A 25,406-nucleotide genomic window follows, 5' to 3' on the forward strand; every position below is an offset into this window, starting at 1 on the left:
CAAATAATTTGGACACCTAAACCTTTCTTATCAGTAAACACATATTGATATGTCCAGTTTCTGTCTAAATGGCATCTCCACTGGCCAGAGTTTAATAACTGCACAATAGTCATTATTTGTTTAGCACTGTGTTAGTAGATGCTATTCTTTCTATTTCAATGTTTACTCAATAATTCCATCAACTACTTGGTAACTGATGCAAACGAGTCAGCAGTTGCTGCTGTTTCGGTGTATTTTTGGTAGTCATGTATGTCTTTCCACCAATCACAGTCTTGGAGAACAAGAATATTTCCATCTCATTCCTAAATCATCTACATATATAGCGCCAGGCACGTCAACATATCTTTTAAACTAACAGTCAGAGCAATGTCTGAAGGTCCTAAGATGCAGGCTTAGAAACCCTTCCTGGCCATCAGCCCTCGAGTTTCTTCAAGCACAAGAGATGCACAACAAATCGATTTCGTGCCTAGCTGACTCCTATGCACGCTTAAGGAATATTCTACAAGTATTACCAGCGGCTCTGTTTCGTTTTAAGTACATACATAGTCTCATGTACATCACCAAACATTTTGTGCAGCGGACTTTTTAAGTTTTTAACATTTTCACGCTGGGACCCGAACCAGCATTCACAAACACATTATTAGTAGGTCAACGATAGCGACATTGCACCTTACAGATGAATTTTCCATCAGGGAATAGGGCGCGCTTACTTTGGTCTCTCAGTAAGTCGATTTCTGTGGCCATTTCGATAATTTAGTTTGGAGTTTTCATCACGTTTATCGATTCCTCGCAGGGGGAAAGAAGGTAATTTTTTAAACAAACAAACAAAAAGGCAGCCTCCCGCTGTGAGGGCAAACAAAAAGCTAAGGGGTCGCAGGGGCAGCCGAGCCCTGGCGCGGAGGCATCGGCATCCCACTCACGCGGCGGCGCAGCCCGGCCCGCCGCTCGGCCGAACCCAGGCGACGCGAGTCAGACTTCGCTCCGCGCTCGACCGGACCCAGACGGACAGAAAGGGCCGCGGGGCGGCGCGCGGCCGGAGGGCGCCGAGTTCCCGTCAGACCGCGCGGGAGGACGACCCTGGGACTCGCCTGGCCCGGCAGCGGCGTCCCCGGGGGGCTGAGGGACGACGCCAGGACCACCGGGAAGCACGAGTGGCCGCGGAGTCCACTCGGCCCGCCCTGCGACTTTGAAAGCAGTGCCCCGGACCGTTCCTTGGAGACGGTGACGCCGCGCCCGTCATCACGCGGGCGTCGCCGTGCGTCATCGCGCTGTCTCCGGCTCCTGCAGGTGATTGGCTATCTGTCAGGCGGTGGGCGGGTCCCTGAGGCTGCGCTGGGGGCTGAGTGGATTGTTTGGCGCCTTCCGCAGTGGCGCAGCGAGTGTCTGTCTGAGGTAGTGTGGCGCATTTTTAATTTAATTTTATTTTTGTAAGGAAACTGAAAACTGTGATAGGAGCAGGCACTAGATAGGGATTTTCATCACGCCCCCCCCCCAGTCTTGGTTTCGCAGATACTAAGAATATGTGGGCGTCTGTGCAGGGAAGGCTATGTGTCCTCAGGCAGAGGTGACTCGAGTCCCCCAGTTTAGAGCTGTCGCTTCTAGGTCTGAAGCTGGTGACTCTTTTGCCTAGAAAAGAGAGCTGTTGTCCAACATTTAACCCTGTGGCTTCCAGAAGGCACCTGGTCAGGAGCCAGGAGAGCCAGCAAATCCTGCAGGTATTTCAGAGATGTTTCTTCGGATTTAAGGAGAGCTAACATTTTGCAAAAATAAAATAAAATTTGTACTAGGGCATAAACTACCACTCACAGTTTTACGAAGTGATGTTATGAGTATTTGAGCTGTAAAGCTTTTAAAACATAAAACATACAAAAATATTGGGGGAAAAAGACTAGCAATAAAAAAATGCTCTCTTGAAGTTATCGCTCGCTTTAGAGCCCTTTTAATTGATAATATTTTTTTATGAATTGAAATAAAGTTTCTCTAAATATGCCCCGGGCCTGACATAGCTTGGTTATGAACTGCTTACCTGGGATTTCCCAGCACCCACTTAAAAAGCCAGGCAGATGCCTGTGCCTAATACTAGCACTGGAGAGGAGCAGACAGGATGAGGGGAAACTGGTGCTCTTTATCCAGCAGCCTAGCCAAATTGGGAAGTGACTCCAGAGTCACTGAGTCATTGTCTCAAAAAGTAAGATCAGGCATCTTAAGATTTTTTTTTCCTATTCGAAAATAATCTGGTGAAAATAAACTTAGGTCTAAAAAAATGGTGAACAGCATATGAGAATGACATCCTACTTTCGATACTCTGTCTCAACCTCAGTCCATACACAGGTATAGACACACTCCCCCGCCACATGGACACACACACAAGACAAAAGGCGTGTGTGCCCTGGAAGAACTTAGACGTTCTGTTTAACCGCTTAAGACGTTTTGTAATCCTGTTCTTATAAGGTAGCATAAGCAGGGAGCCTCATTCCTCTAAAGGGAGTCGCTGTTATGTATGTATGTGTTGGTACTAGAAAAACAAAGGTTTAATTTAGTTTTGAATCATTGACGATTCAAACTGGTCTGGTTTTTAGTGGCCATAAACAAAAACCCCTGATGCTGATCGTGCAAGCTCCACTTCTTTTCAAGTTGATTCAGTATAGGATACTTTCTGATGAAAGACTCAAAGAGACTTTCCTACGTTTGAACCCTACATTGTTGTGCTGGAAGCTGGCGTTGAATAAGTAGCTATAAACTTAATATTTACAGTTAGCATTGATAGACTGACTATATTAGTGTGGAGAAAGCAAAGTGTAACTTCTGTATTAAAATTATCAATGGTTTTGTCTAAACTGAGAGGTGAAATAGAACTTTTATGTTTATACTTGAAGTGCTTGGTTTTATATGATCATGGTCAAAATAAGACCAAACCACTTAAAGTTTCATACATTGAAAACTAATGGCAGCTTTCACTAGTGATTTTAATAAATTGACACTAAACATGCTAGGATCCTGTCTAACAAACCTTCAGAATATACGAAGAATTTATGGAATTTAAGTAAGCAAGTTTGAAACTATCTTATCACAGCAAGGATTTGAATCCAGAAAGTATGATTTCAATATCACAACCTTTAACCACCACATGATATAAATTATGCCAAATGTTTTAATCTTTATAGTTAGCCTGTAATTGCAATAAATGAATGGCTACTTTGTATATTTTATTACGATCTCTGTGATTTACAGTTCATTTTCAAATGATTCTATTATGTTTGTGTTACTGAATTATCCTTTCTTAAAACAGTTAAATAAAGAAATAAAAACCTAGAATTCAAATGGTGTGTTTAAAAGCCTTCAGGTGTTTCTTTGTGTGTCCTCTCAACATTTTCACTGAAAAATCAGGTTTGTCTGTTTCAGAATTCCTGGTCCCTCCTTCTAGATGCAGGAGTAACTGGACAGAGCCTAAGAGGGAGCCCACTACTCAGACCTGGGCCAGAGACCACAGCTAGCACCAAACTAAGAAGAGCTTCCAGGTCTGTGTTCTTTGAACTCTAAAGTCTATCTTTACTTGGACTGAAAACATTTGATCATCCCACTGCTTCCAGCTGGCAGGTTCCCCTGACTTGACTTCCTCCTTCCTCTGTTTCTTTTAGAAATGTGTGGTGCAGTGCCACATGCAAACAAAAAAAGCAGAATGTACTGAAAAAAAAATTTAGGATTTTTTTTCTTGTAAATGAAGGAACTTGGAAATTTTCCTTAAAAAATCATTTTATTGAGAAAAATATTCTTTAACATTTTTTAAAAACTTTGTCGCCCAAGCGAATGCTCCAGGAATGTGTCTCCCTGTTTTGATTTCCTTACATAAAAAATTAAAACAATTGAAGTTTTACCTCTTTTTAAAGTGTAAGTTGAAGATAAGCTAAAAGTGAAAACTACGTATTAACAATGTTGTTTTAAGAAAGCTGCTAGCAACAATGTGTAGTAGGATAGCCATCACCTTGGTGGTTTTAGTTCTGACTCTGATGTTTCATTATGGTGCTGTTTACAAGGTCTAACTTTAAGAGGTTGGACTTTAAAATATTTTCACCTTATTTATTTATAATTTTTATTGTAATGAACTTACAAATAAAATTGCATAACTGAGCTAAAGCAGCCTCTCAAACAAGCAGTCACACACTCCCAAATGCTCTGCACTGTTGTGTAGTTCCTTCAGTACACTCAGAGTGGCCTCTCCGAAGCCACCAATCTTCATTCAGGGCTTTCCCCTTTCACTACCAATTACATTTTTATGCATTTCTCCACCATAAAACAAACAAAATGCCCTCCCCACCCCCCAAAAAACCTATGACAGAGTCGAGGCTAGAAAAACAATTATCTTACATCCTCTTCATGTCTTGTGTCCTTTTGTCTGCACTCTTTCCTCATCACTAAGTATTACTCGTCCTTAGACTCCTTTCTGAATGTTACACTATACCTACACTTGAAGCTATTTCCATATGTACATATATACCTTAAAGTCTATTCATATATTCACATATATACATAGTATATAATGCATGTCTATAATATAATACATAACATTTGCATATATGCATGTATGTATTATATAATATATTTTTATTCTTTCAGAATTTTATATATGCATGCAATGATTTTGGTCATACTTCTCCCCTAACTCTTCCCAGACCCACTCCTTAACCTTTGCCCCTTTTAACTTCATGTCTTTGTTTTCAAATAATCACTGCACCCAGTTTGTGCTGTTAATATGTTCATCCATATGGGACCATCCCTTGGATCTAAGTCAACAAGTCAGGGGCCACACCCTTAAAGAAAACTAACTTTGCTTTCCCCAGAAGCCATCAACTATCAATTGCTCCTGAATTAGGGGTTGAAGACATTTGAGTCCCTTTGTGTTGAAATGTTGACTGACCTGATTGAAAAATAGGCACTCAGCCACAGCTACTGTGAGTTCATGAGTACAGCAGTCCTGTCATGTCCAGAACACACTATTTTGTTCCTGTTCTCCGTGATCTCTAACTCCTGTAATCATTCTTCTCTTCTTACTTAATGTTCCCCAAGCTTTAGAAGAAGCTGTGATTTAGATATATAATTATATTAATACACAGCTTTTAACAAGACATTGAAGCTACTGACAAAGCAGGTCCCTTCTTTTTAAAGCATACACTCAGAATTTTAGTTGTAAACATTAGAATGCTATTCACTTGACATATAAATAGCTCTTAGTTCAAGCATACTAGCTTAGGCTGAGAGATAATAAATACCTATGTCTATAAAAGTAACTTTACTCAACAGATGCAATTGTCATCTCAAAGGCTTACTGCTGAATAAGGTCAACCTTTACAGTTCTTTCTGAACTCTGGCCAGCTGGTTCAACTCAGTTGTTCTGGACCAAAATTCCTCTCTAAGCTGATTGGTTCAAATTGTTTTCTCTCGGTTTCTCATTGAATTGCTGTGCTTGGCCTCAAATTAACTTTGGCAATGTGTTCTAATCTTCTGGTTCCTTCTCATTTCTGGCTTATTCTGTCTTCACCTGTAACCTGTCTCTGTAAAAATGACCCATAAAACTGTCCCTGCCCCCGTTTGTGTGTGTGTGTGTGTGTGTGTGTGTGTGTGTGTGTTTGTGTTTGTGTGTGTGTTTGTGTTATTTTCTGTTGGTTCTTTTGAGAGTTGGGTGTATCTTATCTGTGACTCATTCTGTCAAGTCTTTCTTTGATTTGTCTGTCACTTTGTCTGCCCCTCAATTAAATGCCATTTTCCAACATGGCTGCTTCCTTCTAAAATTTTGCCTACATTGTTAGGGATTAAAGGAGCATACTAGGGCATGTCTGTATTTCAGCTGTATCACACAGACTTAAAATTCTCTATATATCATGCAGTATAAATTGTGTGACTCAAAGTAAAACAGTATAGCAGTTATAAAGAATGGTAGGGAGGGTTATTCCAGATGAGGAAGGCCATGGACAATTTAGATGTCTCTATTTCATCAGCCTTTATGCAAAGGAACTGAATGAAACTGAGGCCAGTCAAGTCTCAGAAATTGACTAAGAGAGTTGAGAGGAGATTTAGTTATATGGTATGAACCCCTTAATTGGTTGGTTATTCAATACCAAGTAGCCCTTAGAACATATATAAATATATGAACAACACTACATGGACTCAGTATGGTGTATTTATGTATTTATATATATATTGAATGTGTCAATTATTAAAGAAAAAGAAAACAATAGAGACAGTTTGTGAAAGTAGAAGGAGGAGAACATTGAGGAGGGAACATGAACATGATATAACAGTAAGGGATTGAAGACGATCAGAGTATATTTTATATATGTATGCAATATCATAACAGAGCCCATCATTTTCTACAATTAATAATGCTAAGAAAACTGGAAAAACATCTACTGATAATGAATTTACATATGTATGTACATATAATCTTATGTTACCATCTGTCAGAAACAAAACAAATTTGTATACTAAGAGATGGATATTTTTATTTTACACAAAAGATTAAATCTTGGATAAATATGGAAAAACAAACTCATATAGTTAAGTACATTTACAATTTTTGCAATGGACTTAGTCATAACATTTTCAGTGATTTTTGCATACACAAACAGTTACATCAGAACTAAAAGTCATGAAGCTTTTAGACTCCAACTGTATTTTTGAATAGAATTTATAGTTCCATTTAATTTTCCATGGCCCAGATAGCCTTTTGACTCCTAAGATCTTGTGCTTTCATGTTTCAATTTTCATTTCATTGTTAAGTAAAGGAAACTGTTATATGTTGTTAACAAATTTGTTTGAATTTTCCTTTAGATGGATTTTAAAATTGAATATACTTGGGATAGTTTTCCAGTGAGCCATGAGCCAGTTCGTATCAGGCTGAATCCATGTGACAAGGGATTGAAGATGGAGGTTAGTGCTCCATTTTTCAATGATCCTCCAGCCCCTCTTGGAGAACCAGGAAAGCCTTTCAGTGAACTGTGGAATTATGAAGGTAAGTAGAAGTATTGTATTTTATTACAAACATAAATCTTTTTCTAATAACCTCTCAGAGAACTATTATTTTATCTTGCTGTTAGGAAGTAATATGCTTGTGAACAACTGATGCAGTTTCTGATCTCGCCTAACCATCCGTCATCCTGACTTTCTACCCATTACCATGGGGCTCCAATATACAAGCAGAACAGAGAAAAATGGCAGGCCCAAATACAGATGTTTGTGTTGCTGCCACATTTCCTTTCTTTATGTATGTCATCTGCAGTAAAAAAAAGTTCATATTCCCCATTTTGTCCTCTAAGAATCTTTAAGTTGCCATCTTTACCATCAAAGTCTCCTGTGTAGGAATTGTAGTGTGTACTACTTACTGGAGAAATACTGTCAGTGTGAGATCTAATACTTACTTTCTGCTGTCAGGTAATCTCGCTTATCAAATTAAGGCCAAAAGACATAGCAGGAAATTAAATGGTTTCAGGTTTGTTCTCTGGCCTTCTTGTACTATATCCTTATCAAGCTGCAGGGTTCCTTCCGAGATACTGTTCATGATGCTATCTCCGTAGGTATAAAATATTACATTACATAAAATTAAGGATTTTCCCCAAGATCTCCCACCCAGTATATTTGGATTTTTATTTGCTTGATTAGCACAGAGCCCTTCTTCCAAGTTATCTTTTTTTTCTAAGTCTATTATTTTTCCTCTTTGAAACCTGAATGAACCTTTAATGCAACAAAAACAAATTATACTCAAGTATAATTTCATATTTATTTTTAAAAAGTTGTTTGTAGAAGTCTAGATAAGATCTGGCAAGTTTTAGACCAACATAGAAAGAATAAGTCTTAGGTTTTCATTTTGTATGTTTTATGCTGTTGTAATTACTTATAAGAAAGATGTACTACATTCACAATTAACTAATTTTTAAAGCTACTAATGCTCAGAAGTTCCTGAAATTATAATGAAAAAGACCACTATTTTAAATTAGTTTTTAAAAATTAGTTTGAAAAACACATTTTCGTGCTTGTAGAAGTGAGGAGACAACTTGAGGGAGTGGGTCATCTCTTCCCACCATGTGCATTCTGGCCCTCTAACATAGGCCATCAGGTGTGGTGGCCATAGGCTTGGTGGCAAGCACTATATTTGCTGAGCACCACATCAGCCCATCACTCTTTGTTTTTGTTGTGTTCATGTTGTAGACAGGTAACCCCTGGCACACCTGTGCATATACACACACACATTTAAATCTCATGTATATTTGATTCATTGCTCATACATTTAGTTACTACTCTATAAATAACCTATATAAATATGGAAGTCTTGTTATGCCAATACATATTTTACTCTTTGATTTTAGCAGCACTGTTGTGTTCTTTTACATAAAATGCATGTTTTATGTAACTTTATCAGTTTTGATGAATAATACGTGATTTCTTTATGTACAAGAGATAATTTTATATAAGAAGAGAGATGTTTACACCATCATTTCTAATTTTTTGAGTCATACTCTATTGGGTAGAATTCTACGTAATTTCCTTTTGTAGTTGTCTAATTTGTGTACTTGGAATAAATTCCAAGTTGAAGATAACTGGCCCAGAGCCCATCTGTGCAGAAAAGTTGATTTCCCTATGGCCTCAGCCTCACTAGGTTTTATATTTCCTCTTCTGTGGGAGAAATAGAGGTTAACTTATTACCTATGCTTTTCTTCTACACTCTATGTATTTATTTTACTCAGTTTCCTAATGGGGGATAGTATGATGATTTATGAAACTTAGTAATTCACTTTTTATTCTAAAGGAATAAATTATTTACTGCTTAACCAAAATGAAATTTCCTATGTCTTGTCTGATTTCACAAGTTGTGGAAGCATTCTTCTTGAATAATACAACTGAGCAGTATTTAGAAGTTGAACTTTGTCCGTAAGTATCAACTGTTTTTTCTTAATCACTATAACATGATTCGAACATACCTGTTTTATAGTTATAAGTTGTATGGTTGTAGTAAAGCTTACTAAGTTCAGCTAAGTAGAGGTCATATTAACTGGAGTTAATTTTAATTCTCTATTTTCTTGTACAATATATATGTTTAGAATTTGTATTTAAAATATATGTATATATGTGTGTATATATACATATACAAATATATCCTACATGTTTGAGTATATTATATTGATGTGATTTTTGATTTATTGATATAAATGATTTTGTAATAATGAAGGTTTTTTTACAAAGTGAAAAAATCATTATAAACAAATCATTACTTTTTATATCTGCACAATTAATATATTAAGTATTAGAAGTAAAGAGAGAGCTCCCATCCCTAACCAAAACAGTATCTCCAACTCACAACCACTTGCAAAGGAGAAATAGTTTTCTTCAATGGAATACCCCTGGGTATGCAAACCACACTTAAGGGCAGGCCCCATCCACAGCAATAGATGGCTGATATAAAATGACTTTAATGGTATTTTGGTAGATATTTATTTACTTTTTCTTTTGGGCTTTTTATTCATTAATGTATTCATTTTATATCCTGATTGCTGTTCTCTCCTCCCAGTTCTCCCCTCACAGAGTTCCTTCCCTGTTCCCCCTCCCTTTCTCCTCTGTGAGGGTCGGGGACCTTCTGGGTATCCCACCCTGGCACATCCAGTCTGCAGGATTAGGTTTATCTTCTCCCACTGAGAAAAACAGCAAGGCAGCCCAGTTTGGGGAAGGATTCCACAGACAGGCAACAGCTGTTGGGACAGCTTCTGCTCCAGTTTTTAGGGGACCCACATGGAAACAGCTGCATGTGCCAGGGCCTTAGTCCAGCCTATGTATGTTCTTTGGTTGGTGGCCCAATCTTTGAGAACCCCCAAGGGTCCAGGTTAGTTGATGTTGTTGGTCTTCCTGTGGAGATCCTATCATCAAGGATCTTAAAGTCTTCAATCCTTCCTCCAACTCTTCCATAAAAGCCCCCAAGCTCTGTCCAATGTTTGGCTATTGGTCTTTGCATCTGTTTCTGTCAGCTGCTGGGTGGAGCCTCTCAGAGGACAGTTATGCTAGACTCCTGTCTGCAAGCATAACAGAGTAAAATTAATAGTGCCAGGGACTGGTTCTTGCCCATGGGATGGGTCTCAAGTTGGGCCAGTTACTGGTTAACCATTCTTTATCTCTACTCCATCTTTGTCCCTGCATTTCTTCTAGACAGGACCAATTTAGGGTCGAAAGTTTTGGGGGTGGGTTAACGACCTTATCATTCCACTAGGGGTCCTGCCTGGCCACAGGAGGTGACCTCTTCATGTTACATAGTCCAACAGCTCTGCATCACAACTAAGGTCACCTGAATTGACATTGAGAGCTTCCCCCATCCCAGGTCTCTGGCACTTCCTAGAGATTACCCCCACGTCCCTTACTCCGGGCAGCTGCAGATTTCCATTTATTCTCCTGGCCTTCTGGCCCTCTCTCCTGTCTCTCCTCACACCTGATCCTAAACACCACCCCATTCCTCTCCCCGTCCCCTCCCTCCATCTGCCTCCTATGACTACTTTATTCCCCCTTCTCAGTGAGATTCAAGCATCCTTGCTTGGGCTTTCCTTCCTGTTTAGCTTCTTTGGGTCTGTGGAGTGGAGTGTGGATATATTGTACTTATGGCTAATATCTACTTATTTCTTTGTTTGTTTATTCATTCATTCTTTCTTTCACTTATTATCTTCTCTTTTGGACTTTAAAAAAATCTTACTGGTCTTTTGTTATATGTTAAGGTTTTTATTTTGTGTTTTTATTTTTGTTTGAATGTTTGTCTTTCAGTATATGTATGAATGTGTGTTGTATTTCTTGTTTTTTTTCTTTTTCTTTTTTTTTTTTTTTTTTTTTTTGGTGGAGTAAGGGTTTATTTTAGCTCACAATTCCAGATAATAGTTCATCAAAGTGGGGAAGTCACCATGACAGGAAGCTGAGCTAGGCAGTCCTGTCCACGGTCAAGAGCAGAGGGATGGTGATACATGCACACTTGTCCTTAGCTTGCTTTCCATATCTACTCTTTTTTTTTTTATTAACTTGAGTATTTCTTATATACATTTGGAGTGTTATTCCCTTTCCCAGTTTCCGGGCAAACATCCCCTTCCCCCCTTCCCTTCTTTATGGGTGTTCCCCTCCCCATCCTCCCCCCATTGCTGCCCTCCCCCCAACAATCTAGTTCACTGGGGGTTCAGTCTTAGCAGGACCCAGGGCTTCCCCTTCCACTGGTGCTCTTACTAGGATATTCATTGCTACCTACAAGGTCAGAGTCCAGGGTCAGTCCATGTGTAGTTGTTAGGTAGTGGCTTAGTCCCTGGAAGCTCTGGTTGCTTGGCATTGTTGTACATATGGGGTCTCGAGCCCCTTCATGCTCTTCAGGTTCTTTCTCTGATTCCTTCAACGGGGGTCCTATTCTCAGTTCAGTGGTTTGCTGCTATTCTGGCTGTGTCTCTCAGGAGCGATCTACATCCGGCTCCTGTCGGCCTGCACCTCTTTGTTTCATCCATCTTGTCTAATTGGATGGCTGTATATGTATGGGCCACATGTGGGGCAGGCTCTGAATGGGTGTTCCTTCAGTCTCTCTTTTAATCTTTGCCTCTCTCTTCCCTGCCAAGGGTATTCTTGTTCCCCTTTTAAAGAAGGAGTGAAGCATTCACATTTTGATCATCTGTCTTGAGTTTCATTTGTTCTAGGCATCTAGGGTAATTCAAGCATTTGGGCTAATAGCCACTTATCAATGAGTGCATACCATGTGTGTTTTTCTGTGATTGGGTTACCTCACTCAGGATGATATTTTCCAGTTCCAACCGTTTACCTACGAATTTCATAAAGTCGTTGTTTTTGATAGCTGAGTAATATTCCATTGTGTAGATGTACCACATTTTCTGTATCCATTCCTCTGTTGAAGGGCATCTGGGTTCTTTCCAGCTTCTGGCTATTATAAATAAGGCTGCGATGAACATAGTGGAGCACGTGTCTCTTGTATATGTTGAGGCATCTTTTGGGTATATGCCCAAGAGAGGTATAGCTGGATCCTCAGGCAGTTCAATGTCCAATTTTCTGAGGAACCTCCAGACTGATTTCCAGAATAGTTGTACCAGTCTGCAATCCCACCAACAATGGAGGAGTGTTCCTCTTTCTCCGCATCCTCGCAAGCATTTGCTGTCACCTGAGTTTTTGATCTTAGCCATTCTCACTGGTGTGAGGTGAAATCTCAGGTTTGTTTTGATTTGCATTTCCCTTATGACTAAAGATGTTGAACATTTCTTTAGGTGTTTCTCAGCCATTCGGCATTCCTCAGCTGTGAATTCTTTGTTTAGCTCTGAACCCCATTTTTTTTTCGGAGCTGGGGACCGAACCCAGGGCCTTGTGTTTGCTAGGCAAGCGCTCTACCACTGAGCTAAATCCCCAAACCCCTGAACCCCATTTTTAATAGGGTTATTTGTCTCCCTGCGGTGTAACTTCTTGAGTTCTTTGTATATTTTGGATATAAGGCCTCTATCTGTTGTAGGATTGGTAAAGCTCTTTTCCCAATCTGTTGGTTGCCGTTTTGTCCTAACCACAGTGTCCTTTGCCTTACAGAAGCTTTGCAGTTTTATGAGATCCCATTTGTCGATTCTTGATCTTAGAGCGTAAGCCATTGGTGTTTTGTTCAGGAAATTTTTTCCAGTGCCCATGTGTTCCAGATGCTTCCCCACTTTTTCTTCTATTAGTTTGAGTGTATCTGGTTTGATGTGGAGGTCCTTGATCCACTTGGACTTAAGCTTTGTACAGGGTGATAAGCATGGATCGATCTGTGTTCTTCTACATGTTGACCTCCAGTTGGACCAGCACCATTTGCTGAAAATGCTGTCTTTTTTCCATTGGATGGTTTTGGCTCCTTTGTCAAAAATCAAGTACCCATAGGTGTGTGGGTTCATTTCTGGGTCTTCAATTCTGTTCCATTGGTCTATCTGTCTGTCTCTGTACCAATACCATGCAGTTTTTATCACTATTGCTCTGTAATACTGCTTGAGTTCAGGGATAGTGATTCCCCCTGAAGTCCTTTTATTATTGAGGATAGTTTTAGCTATCCTGGGTTTTTTGTTATTCCAGATGAATTTGCAAATTGTTCTGTCTAACTCTTTGAAGAATTGGATTGGTATTTTGATGGGGATTGCATTGAATCTGTAGATCGCTTTTGGTAAAATGGCCACTTTTACTATATTAATCCTGCCAATCCATGAACATGGGAGATCTTTCCATCTTCTGATGTCTTCTTCAATTTCTTTCTTCGGAGTCTTGACCTTCTTAATGTACAGATCTTTTACTTGCTTAGTTAAAGTCACACCGAGGTACTTTATATTATTTGGGTCTATAATGGAGGGTGTCGTTTCCCTAATTTCTTTCTTGGCTTGTTTCTCTTTTGTGTAGAGGAAGGCTACTGATTTATTTGAGTTAATTTTATACCCAGCCACTTTGCTGAAGTTGTTTATCAGCTTTAGTAGTTCTCTGGTGGAACTTTTGGAGATCACTTAAATATACTATCATATCATCTGCAAATAGTGATATTTTGACTTCTTCTTTTCCGATCTGTATCCCCTTGATCTCCTTTTGTTGTCTGATTGCTCAGGCTAGAACTTCAAGAACTATATTGAATAAGTAGGGAGAGAGTGGGCAGCCTTGTCTAGTCCCTGATTTTAGTGGGATTGCTTCAAGTTTCTCTCCATTTAGTTTAATGGTAGCAACTGGTTTGGTATATATGGCTTTTACTATGTTTAGGTATGGGCCTTGAATTCCTATTCTTTCCAGGACTTTTATCATGAAGGGGTGTTGAATTTTGTCAAATGCTTTCTCAGCATCTAATGAAATGATCATGTGGTTTTGATCTTTCAGTTTGTTTATATAATGGATCACGTTGATGGTTTTCCGTATATTAAACCATCCCTGCATGCCTGGGATGAAGCCTACTTGATCATGGTGGATGATTGTTTTGATGTGCTCTTGGATTCGGTTTGCCAGAATTTTATTGAGTATTTTTGCGTCGATATTCATAAGGGAAATTGGTCTGAAGTTCTCTTTCTTTGTTGGGTCTTTGTGTGGTTTAGGTATGAGAGTAATTGTGGCTTCATAGAAGGAATTCGGCAGTGGTCCATCTGTTTCAATTTTGTGGAATAGTTTGGATAATATTGGTATGAGGTCTTCTATGAAGGTTTGATAGAATTCTGCACTAAACCGGTCTGGACCTGGGCTCTTTTTGGTTGGGAGACCTTTAATGACTGCTTCTATTTCCTTAGGAGTTATGGGGTTGTTTAACTGGTTTAATCTGTTCCTGATTTAACTTCGGTACCTGGTATCTGTGTAGGAAATTGTCCATTTCCTGCAGATTTTCAAGTTTTGTTGAATATAGGCTTTTATAGTAAGATCTGATGATTTTTTGAATTTCCTCTGAATCTGTAGTTATGTCTCCCTTTTCATTTCTGATTTTGTTAATTTGGACACACTCTCTGTGTCCTCTCATTAGTCTGGCTAAGGGTTTATCTATCTTGTTGATTTTCTCAAAGAACCAACTTTTGGTTCTGTTGACTCATTCTATGGTCCTTTTTGTTTCTACTTGGCTGATTTCAGCTCTGAGTTTGATTATTTCCTGCCTTCTACTCCTCCTGGGTGTATTTGCTTCTTTTTGTTCTAGAGCTTTTAGGTGTGCTATCAAGCTGCTGACATATGCTCTTTCCTGTTTCTTTCTGCAGGCACTCAGCGCTATGAGTTTTCTTCTTAGCACAGCTTTCATTGTGTCCCATAAGTTTGGGTATGTTGTATCTTCATTTTCATTAAATTCTAAAAAGTCTTTAATTTCTTTCTTTATTTCTTCCTTGACCAGGTTATCATTGAGTAGAGCATTGTTCAATTTCCACGTATATGTGGGCGTTCTTCCCTTATTGTTATTGAAGACCAGTTTTAGGCCGTGGTGGTCCGATAGCACGCATGGGATTATTTCTATCTTTCTGTACCTGTTGAGGCCCGTTTTTTGACCAAGTATATGGTCAATTTTGGAGAAAGTACCATGAGGAGCTGAGAAGAAGGTATATCCGGTTGCTTTAGGATAGAATGTTCTATAAATATCTGTTAAGTCCATTTGGCTCATGACTTTTCTTATTCTGTCTACGTCTCTGTTTAATTTCTGTTTCCATGATCTGTCCATTGATGAGAGCGGGGTGTTGAAATCACCTACTATTATTGTGTGAGGTGCAATGTGTGTTTTGAGCTTCAGTAAGGTTTCTTTTACGCATGTAGGTGCCCTTGTGTTTGGGGCATAGATATTTAGGATTGAGAGTTCATCTTGGTAAATTTTTCCTTTGATGAATATGAAGTGTCCTTCCTTATCTTTTTTGATGACTTTTAGTTGAAAATTGATTTTATTTGATATTAGAATGGCCACTCCAGCTTGCTTCTTCCGACCATTTGCTTGGAAAGTTGTTTTCCAGCCTTTCACTCTGAGGTAGTGTCTGTCTTTTTCTCTGAGGTGTGTTTCCTGTAGGCAGCAGAATGCAGGGTCCTCCTTGCGTGTCCAGATTGTTAATCTATGTCTTTTTATTGGGGAGTTGAGGCCATTGATGTTGAGAGATATTAAGGAATAGGGATTGTGGCTTCCTGTTACATTCATATTTGGATATGAGGTTATATTTGTGTGCTTTTCTTCTCTTTGTTTTGTTGGCTAGACAATTAGTTTCTTGCTTCTTCTAGGGTATATCTTGCCTCCTTATGTTGGGCTTTACCATTTATTATCCTTTGCAGTGGTGGATTTGCAGAAAGATATTGTGTAAATTTGGTTTTGTCATGGAATATCTTGGTTTCTCCATCTATGTTAATTGAGAGTTTTGCAGGATACAGTAACCTGGGCTGGCATTTGTATTCTCTTAGGGTCTGTATGACATCTGTCCAGGATCTTCTGGCCTTCATAGTTTCTGGCGAGAAGTCTGGTGTGATTCTGATAGGTTGGCCTTTATATGTTACTTGACCTTTTTCCCTTACTGCTTTTAATATTCTTTCTTTATTTTGTGCGTTTGGTGTTTTGACTGTTATGTGTCGGGAGGTGCTTCTTTTCTGGTCCAATCTACTTGGATTTCTGTAGAGTTCTTTTATGCCTATGGGTATCTCTTTTTTTAGGTTTGAGAAATTTTCTTCTATGATTTTGTTGAAGATATTTACTGGTCCTTTGAGCTGGGAGTCTTCACTCTCTTCTATACCTATTATCCTTAGGTTTGATCTTCTCATTGAGTCCTGGATTTCCTGTATGTTTTGGACCAGTAGCTTTTTCCGCTTTACATTATCTTTGACAGTTGAGTCAATGATTTCTATGGAATCTTCTGCTCCTGAGATTGTCTCTTCCATCTCTTGTATTTTGTTGGTGAAGCTCATATCTACAGCTCCTTGTCTCTTACTTTGGTTTTCTATATCCAGGGTTGTTTCCATGTGTTCTTTCTTGATTGCTTCTATTTCCATTTTTAATTCCCTCAACTGTTTGATTGTGTTTTCCTGGAATTCTTTCAGGGATTTTTGTGACTCCTCTCTATGGGCTTCTACTTGTTTATTTATGTTTTCCTCGAATTCTTTCAGGGATTTTTGTGATTCCTCTCTGTAGGCTTCTACTTGTTTATTAATATTTTCCTGTGTTTCTCTAAGGGAGTTCTTCACATCTTTCTTGAAGTCCTCCAGCATCATGATCAAATATGATTTTGAAACTAGATCTTGCTTTTCTGGTGTGTTTGGATATTCCTTGTTTGTTTTGGTGGGAGAATTGGGCTCCGATGATGCCATGTAGTCTTGGTTTCTGTTGCTTGGGTTCCTGCGCTTGCCTCTCGCCATCAGATTATCTCTAGTGTTACTTTGTTCTGCTATTTCTGACAGTGGCTAGACTGTCCTATAAGCCTGTGTATCAGGAGTGCTGTAGACCTGTTTTCCTGTTTTCTTTCAGCCATTTATGGGGACAGAGTGTTCTGCTTTCGGGCGTGTAGTTTTTCCTATCTACAGGTCTTCAGCTGTTCCTGTGGGCCTGTGTCTGGAGTTCACCAGGCAGGTCACCTGCAGCAGAAAAGTTGGTCTTACCTGTGGTCCTGAGGCTCAAGTTTGCTGGTGGGGTGTTGCTTATGATCTCTCTGCCGCGGCAGCAACCAGGAAGATCTGCGCCGCCCTTTCCGGGAGCTTTTGTGCACCAGGGTTCCAGATGGAGTTTGGTGTTTTCCCCCGGCTTCAGAGATGTGTGCAGAGTGCAGTCTCTTCTGGTTTCCCAGGCGTGTCTGCCTCTCTGAAGGTTTAGCTCTCCCTTCCACGGGATTTGGGTGCAGAGAACTGTTTATCCGGTCAGTCTCTTCAGGTTCTGGCGGTGTCTCAGACGCAGCGGTTCTGCTGCTCCTGAACCCTCCTCTACGGGAACCGTAGAGGCCGTATACAGTTTCCTCTTGGGCCAGGGATGTGGGCAGTGGTGGGCAGTGTTGGTGGTCTCTTCTGCTCTGCAGCCTCAGGAGTGCCCACCTGACCAGGCGGTGAGGTCTCCTCTTGTGTTTTTTCTTAGTGTGTGTCTGTGCGTACCTATGTTTTATTTTAGCCAGGTGTGAAGTTAGATGGGTGAGGAATGGGAAGATATTCCAGGAGATAGAGAGGAAACTATGATAAGAATATATAGCATGAAAACATTTATTTTCAAAGAAAAAGAGACATAAAGATACACTGAATTACTACTACCTTACAGAAATGTTTCTTTTAGGTTCTTGAATGATTAAACTTTATATATTATAAAATTGTGTATTCATGTATTTATTCATTTAGCTATCATACATTCTTTCTAACACGTTGTATGCCATTTTTGCATTTAATGCTAAGAATTTAATCTTAATTTAATTTAAACATACCTAAAGTTTCCAAGTCTCACATTGAAAATATTACTCCTGAAATTTTTGTTTGTTTGTTTTTTTTGTTTTTTTTTTTTTTCGGAGCTGGGGACCGAATCCAGGGCCTTGTGGTTGCTAGGCAAGCACTCTACCACTGAGCTAAATCCCCAACCCCTTTTTTGTTTGTTTTTGAGACAAAGTCTTACTGTATAGCTCTGACAAGTCTGGAACTCATGGAGAGTAAAGGTGTGAGCCACTATGCCCAGCTTTCTTGGAATTTCTTCCACTTTCAGTACTTACTTGGTAACTTTATGTAGTGACCAATGTTTTTTCATAAGTAGGTGTAAAAAGGAAACTTAGGCTTATCTATTATCTAAATTGTAGCATGCTTTTGATACATGAAATATCTCTATATATGCCTATTATTTATTTTAGACATCACTTAAATATTTTCCAGTATCAGTGCCTTTGTTCCTTTTTAAAGTGACAAGAGAGCCCCAGTTAATTCACACAAAACTTTAGCTGTCTTTTCCCCTATGTTAGGTGTTAATTGCTTGTTTTATGCTAACTCTAACATGGAAAGTGAAGTTATTTGCAGTTTTTTTTGGTGAGGGTCTCACTATGCAGCCCTGGTTAGCCTGGAGCACACAGAAATCACCCACCTTTGCCTCCCAAGTGTTCAGACTGAAGATGCTCACCACACCGGGCCTGCAGTTATTTTTTTAAAATCAGAATTAGATATGTTTTCATGTTATCTTTCAACTATCACGACAAAGCATTTTATTTAAAGTTATGATTAGTTCTTATAAACATTCATGAAAAGTAGGAAAATTTTAACTATTTGCTAACTTTCACCTTACAGTTGAAAAAGAAAACTAAGACAAACATTTCTAATTTGAGTAAAAGACAGCAAAGAAGTTGGATTTGCCAAAATTCCCAATTTAAGCTATAGATTTCTTTTTTGTTTTTTCATTTTTAAAAAGCACTTATTCATTTGTTATAGGTGTATGTATATATATATATTTATGTGTATATATGTGCCATGGCTCACATGTGAAGAACAGAGTACAATTTGCAGGAGTAAATTCTCTCTTTCTACCATGTTGGTTCAAGGAATTGAACTCAGAACATCAGGCTTAGCAGGAAGCTCCTCTGCGTGCTGAGCCATTTCACTGGCCTCTGTCATTTTCTTTCATAAGGTAGTATCAGTTTATTTTTATGAAGTGACAATTTTAATATTAGATACATAGAAAAATAGACAGTTTTTTCCTTAAGAAACTACATGGTAGCCATTGTGTGTACAATTTTTTAAAAAATTAAGATTTACAGGATGGTTTTGTTTCATATACATCAGGATAGTTAATAATCAAGAATCACTTTTTTTTTTTTTTGGCCTCAGGGTGTCAGTTCTTGCACTGGATCATTAACAGCTAGGAAGGCAGCAAGAACACTGTTTTAATTTGTGAGAAGTTTTACACATCCTACGATCTTCCTAAAGCTTCATAAAAACAATAAAATTAATCAGAGGATTGTTAAATGGGAAGTATTACTTGTCTTCTGTTAGAGGACTTTACTGAAGAAAAATCCTTCCTCAAAAAGCTCACAAAGGACCATCTATCTGGGTAGAAATGTATGATAGACTTCCAGAGGCAGAAAATTTACTTTCTGTAAATATACACAAACTTGTTTCTTTTTTTTTCTTTCTTTCTTTTTTTTTTTTTTTGGTTCTTTTTTTCGGAGCTGGGGACCGAACCCAGGGCCTTGCGCTTGCTAGGCAAGCGCTCTACCACTGAGCTAAATCCCCAACCCCCACAATCTTGTTTCTTACTGAGTCAGATAATCCCACTAATTCATTCCCATTAGAATTCCTTTTGAGAGTATGTTATATTTGTCTGTGGAGATGTGACATTGGTGCCTGAAGAAATGGTAGAAAGTTGGAAATCAGGTGGCAGACTGTTCAAAGATAGCAATGTGAAAAAAAATGGTGACAACTTTAAGCCTGTGCCTCGTTGACTAGCTTTGGTCAACCTGTATTTTCCATTTCCTACCTCACTACTGAGTCCCGATGAAGTTTTCTTACAGAAAGAATCTTTGGTTAAGCTGTTAAATCAAGATTTGGAAATTGGCTCTAGCTTCCCTTGGGCTGCTTTAGTTTTGCAGCTGTTTTATTTAAACTCCAAGTACTATGATTATCACTCTGTTCCTTCTCTCATACATTGTGTTTTCTAACCAAATGAAGTATTTTGTATAATTTCCTATCTAAAGACTTTGACAAGAAGGGGCAGTGAGATTGCTAGTGGGTGAAGAACATGATAAGTGGTGCTAGCCAGTGAAACGCTATGATTTGGCAGCAGTGGTTTATGAAATGGTAATTTCATAGTTGCCATTTCTAAGTAATATGACACACTGGCTCTCCCTGTAGTTTTCCAATATTATATTGCACTTTTTAGTTATTTGGAAATTTATCTGAAAGACACACATTCCAGATAGAATAGAAGGTAAAAAGATAATGTTTTTCCCTAACACTCATGAGGAATCTTAATTTTAACAGACATGGACAACATTTAGTTCTTTTACTTTCTGGAAGAAGAAATGTTTGGAAAGTGAGTAAAGAAACATATGAAAAAAATATTTTAATGCACAACAGGTGCATCAATCATATGTTTGAACTTTCCTTTTGTATTTCTAATAGAAAGAGCTTGCATTATCATTCAAAGTGTCCAGAGGAGAGACTCATTGGGAAGGTGAAGCTTTTCTTCCTTGGAGTTATTTTCCATCAAAAGTGACACGATTTAACTCATTTGCAATCCATGGATCAAATGATAAAAGAGTTTATGAAGCGCTTTACCCTGTGCCACAACCTGAGCTGCAACAAGGACAAAATCCTGACTTGTAAGTAGAAAATCAGTGGAGGTATGTTCTAACTGCAGTTTGGGAAATGAGTTCTTGGTACAGCAGCAGTAACACTTGGTGCTTGATGATAACATACATTTAAGTACATAATAAGAGCTTTTTAAAATTTATTATATATTTCTTTACTATGATAAGAGCTTTTTGTTCTCTTAGGAGCTTCAACTTTTGACCAGGGTAGACCATCTCATTACTGTCAGCAAAGCACTCAGTTTTTCATAACTGTATGAGAAAGCTAATTAGTAGTGCTATATCAGCTCTTACTGGTATGGCTTCAAGTTAACTTACAATTCTTTTCCTAGATAAAATAGCCAGAGGGATCTATCTATTTTTGTGGTGGAGATAGAGGGATTATAAACCGTTTTCTTTGTTACTAAAGAACTTAAACAGTAGTCATGTCTCTATTCTCTTAGTTGCTTCATTAGAATAAGAGAATCAACTATGTTTCTAGGTAACCTTGCTTGTGATAAAATGACTTTTTATTTGTCAAATGATATCTAGACTAAGTAATTCTGAATGAATTATATGATGGAGACAGTGTGACTTAGGGAATCTACTTTAACAGGTATGTTATCTGTGGGGCTCTTGAGTTTATGCCCTATGAATGGTTGTCAGAGGTCATGGTTCCTGTGAGGCAGCAGAATTTAATTTAAGATAAGGTACCTTCAATACTTATCTAATTTGAGTTTCTTTTCTCTTGGCATCTTAAGCTACTTTCTAAGAGCAACATAGCCATGGTGATGGCTTCTAAATGCTTCACGCATTGCTTCAAGGACTAGTCCCTTAAGGCAACCTTGCTTGTGATAAAATGACTAAGGTCAAAAAGGCAGAGATGTCCCAACTAGGATGCCTCTGCCAGGCTCTGCTAAACATCCTGACTCCCCAGTGCTGACCACACTGAGTCCACTGAGAGACACACAGCAGGAACCATGGCAGGTAGAAGCATGGCAGAAGCTTATAGCGCAGAGCTTTACAGAAGCCTTTGCTCACTAAGCTACTAGAGAACACTTCAGGGTCTTTTTGGAATGAAAACAAGATCATCACTCTCATATGGTAGTCTCCTTTTCTTTGGCAAAGAAAGAACACAAATTTGTCTTTTTTATATATATATATTTTTTTTTTTTAATTAACTTGAGTATTTCTTATATACATTTCGAGTGTTATTCCCTTTCCAGGTTTCCGGGCAAACATCCCCCTCCCCCCTCCCCTTCCTTATGGGTGTTCCCCTCCCAACCCTCCCCCCATTGCCGCCCTCCCCCCATAGACTAGTTCACTGGGGGTTCAGTCTTAGCAGGACCCAGGGCTTCCCCTTCCACTGGTGCTCTTACTAGGATATTCATTGCTACCTATGGGGTCAGAGTCCAGGGTCAGTCCATGTATAGTCTTTAGGTAGTGGCTTAGTCCCTGGAAGCTCTGGTTGCTTAGCATTGTTGTACTTTTGGGGTCTCGAGCCCCTTCAAGCTCTTCCAGTTCTTTCTCTGATTCCTTCAATAGGGGACCTATTCTCAGTTCAGTGGTTTGCTGCTGGAATTCGCCTCTGTATTTGCTGTATTCTGGCTGTGTCTCTCAGGAGCGATCTACATCCGGCTCCTGTCAGTCTGCACTTCTTTGCTTCATCCATCTTGTCTAATTGGGTGGCTGTATATGTATGGGCCACATGTGGGGCAGGCTCTGAATGGGTGTTCCTTCAGTCTCTGTTTTAATCTTTGCCTCTCCCTTCCCTGCCAAGGGTATTCTTTTTCCTCATTTAAAGAAGGAGTGAAGCATTCACATTTTGATCATCCGTCTTGAGTTTCGTTTGTTCTAGGGATCTAGGGTAATTCAAGCATTTGGGCTAATAGCCACTTATCAATGAGTGCATACCATGTATGTCTTTCTGTGATTGGGTTAGCTCACTCAGGATGATATTTTCCAGTTCCAACCATTTGCCTACGAATTTCATAAACTCGTTGTTTTTGATAGCTGAGTAATATTCCATTGTGTAGATGTACCACATTTTCTGTATCCATTCCTCTGTTGAAGGGCATCTGGGTTCTTTCCATTTTCTGGCTATTATAAATAAGGCTGCGATGAACATAGTGGAGCACGTGTCTTTTTTATATGTTGAGGCATCTTTTGGGTATATGCCCAAGAGCGGTATAGCTGGATCCTCAGGCAGTTCAATGTCCAATTTTCTGAGGAACCTCCAGACTGATTTCCAGAATGGTTTTACCAGTCTGCAATCCCAACAACAATGGAGGAGTGTTCCTCTTTCTCCACATCCTCGCCAGCATCTGCTGTCACCTGAGTTTTTGATCTTAGCCAATCGCACTGGTGTGAGGTGAAATCTCAGGGTTGTTTTGATTTGCATTTCCCTTATGACTAAAGATGTTGAACATTTCTTTAGGTGTTTCTCAGCCATTCGGCATTCCTCAGCTGTGAATTCTTTGTTTAGCTCTGAACCCCATTTTTTAATAGGGTTATTTGTTTCCCTGCGGTCTAACTTCTTGAGTTCTTTGTATATTTTGGATATAAGGCCTCTATCTGTTGTAGGATTGGTAAAGATCTTTTCCCAATCTGTTGGTTGCCGTTTTGTCCTAACCACAGTGTCCTTTGCCTTACAGAAGCTTTGCAGTTTTATGAGATCCCATTTGTCGATTCTTGATCTTAGAGCATAAGCCATTGGTGTTTTGTTCAGGAAATTTTTTCCAGTGCCCATGTGTTCCAGATGTTTCCCTAGTTTTTCTTCTATTAGTTTGAGTGTGTCTGGTTTGATGTGGAGGTCCTTGATCCACTTGGACTTAAGCTTTGTACAGGGTGATAAGCATGGATCGATCTGCATTCTTCTACATGTTGCCCTCCAGTTGAACCAGCACCATTTGCTGAAAATGCTATCTTTTTTCCATTGGATGGTTTTGGCTCCTTTGTCAAAAATCAAGTGACCATAGGTGTGTGGGTTCATTTCTGGGTCTTCAATTCTATTCCATTGGTCTATCTGTCTGTCTCTGTACCAATACCATGCAGTTTTTATCACTATTGCTCTGTAATACTGCTTGAGTTCAGGGATAGTGATTCCCCCTGAAGTCCTTTTATTGTTGAGGATAGCTTTAGCTATCCTGGGTTTTTTGTTATTCCAGATGAATTTGCAAATTGTTCTGTCTAACTCTTTGAAGAATTGGATTGGTATTTTGATGGGGATTGCATTGAATCTGTAGATTGCTTTTGGTAAAATGGCCATTTTTACTATATTAATCCTGCCAATCCATGAGCATGGGAGATCTTTCCATCTTCTGAGGTCTTCTTCAATTTCTTTCCTCAGTGTCTTGAAGTTCTTATTGTACAGATCTTTTACTTGCTTGGTTAAAGTCACACCGAGGTACTTTATATTATTTGGGTCTATTATGAAGGGTGTCGTTTCCCTAATTTCTTTCTCGGCTTGTTTCTCTTTTGTATGGAGGAAGGCAACTGATTTATTTGAGTTAATTTTATACCCAGCCACTTTGCTGAAGTTGTTTATCAGCTTTAGTAGTTCTCTGGTGGAACTTTTGGGATCACTTAAATATACTATCATGTCATCTGCAAATAGTGATATTTTGACCTCTTCTTTTCCGATCTGTATCCCCTTGTTCTCCTTTTGTTGTCTGATTGCTCTGGCTAGAACTTCAAGAACTATATTGAATAAGTAGGGAGAGAGTGGGCAGCCTTGTCTAGTCCCTGATTTTAGTGGGATTGCTTCAAGTTTCTCTCCATTTAGTTTAATGTTAGCAACTGGTTTGCTGTATATGGCTTTTACTATGTTTAGGTATGGGCCTTGAATTCCTATTCTTTCCAGGACTTTTATCATGAAGGGGTGTTGAATTTTGTCAAATGCTTTCTCAGCATCTAATGAAATGATCATGTGGTTCTGTTCTTTCAGTTTGTTTATATAATGGATCACGGTGATGGTTTTCCGTATATTAAACCATCCCTGCATGCCTGGGATGAAGCCTACTTGATCATGGTGGATGATTGTTTTGATGTGCTCTTGAATTCGGTTTGCCAGAATTTTATTGAGTATTTTTGCGTCGATATTCATAAGGGAAATTGGTCTGAAGTTCTCTTTCTTTGTTGTGTCTTTGTGTGGTTTAGATATAAGAGTAATTGTGGCTTCGTAGAAGGAATTCGGTAGGGCTCCATCTGTTTCAATTTTGTGGAATAGTTTGGATAACATTGTTATGAGGTCTTCTATGAAGGTTTGATAGAATTCTGCACTAAACCCGTCTGGACCTGGGCTCTTTTTGGTTGGGAGACCTTTAATGACTGCTTCTATTTCCTTAGGAGTTATGGGGTTGTTTAACTGGTTTATCTGTTCCTGATTTAACTTCGATACCTGGTATCTGTCTAGGAAATTGTCCATTTCCTGAAGATTTTTAAATTTTGTTGAATATAGGTTTTTATAGTAAGATCTGATGATTTTTTGAATTTCCTCTGAATCTGTAGTTATGTCTCCCTTTTCATTTCTGATTTTGTTAATTTGGACGCACACTCTGTGTCCTCTCGTTAGTCTGGCTAAGGGTTTATCTATCTTGTTGATTTTCTCAAAGAACCAACTTTTGGTTCTGTTGATTCTTTCTATGGTCCTTTTTGTTTCTACTTGGTTGATTTCAGCTCTGA

General features: G+C 39.0%; 2 protein-coding genes across 13 annotated transcripts in view; one reads left to right on the plus strand and one right to left on the minus strand.

Moving 5' to 3' along the window:
• Positions 1–851, minus strand: part of Sclt1 (sodium channel and clathrin linker 1) — a 158,444-nt gene extending 157,593 nt beyond the window's left edge. For 6 of the 7 annotated variants that reach the window (XR_005500249.2, XR_005500251.2, XM_039101819.2 and 3 more), the window contains exon 1: positions 711–851. Coding sequence is in view for 5 of the 7 variants with exons in the window: in XM_039101819.2 (XP_038957747.1) it covers positions 711–744 (34 nt within the window). In the remaining 2 variants the exon portion in view is untranslated. 7 annotated transcript variants of the gene reach the window in all.
• Positions 852–1,147: 296 nt separating this feature from the next.
• Positions 1,148–25,406, plus strand: part of C2h4orf33 (similar to human chromosome 4 open reading frame 33) — a 77,008-nt gene continuing 52,749 nt past the window's right edge. For 2 of the 6 annotated variants that reach the window (XR_351653.5, XM_006232308.5), the window contains exons 1-6: positions 1,293–1,392; positions 3,403–3,518; positions 6,826–7,006; positions 8,859–8,919; positions 20,416–20,467; positions 20,557–20,756. Coding sequence is in view for 5 of the 6 variants with exons in the window: in XM_006232308.5 (XP_006232370.1) it covers positions 6,826–7,006; positions 8,859–8,919; positions 20,416–20,467; positions 20,557–20,756 (494 nt within the window). In the remaining variant the exon portion in view is untranslated. The other 4 variants (XM_039102595.2, XM_006232306.5, NM_001009707.1 and 1 more) reach the window with 4 other exon arrangements.

The sequence above is a fragment of the Rattus norvegicus genome, chromosome 2 (genome assembly GCF_036323735.1).
Source record: "Rattus norvegicus strain BN/NHsdMcwi chromosome 2, GRCr8, whole genome shotgun sequence".
NCBI lineage: Eukaryota > Metazoa > Chordata > Mammalia > Rodentia > Muridae > Rattus > Rattus norvegicus.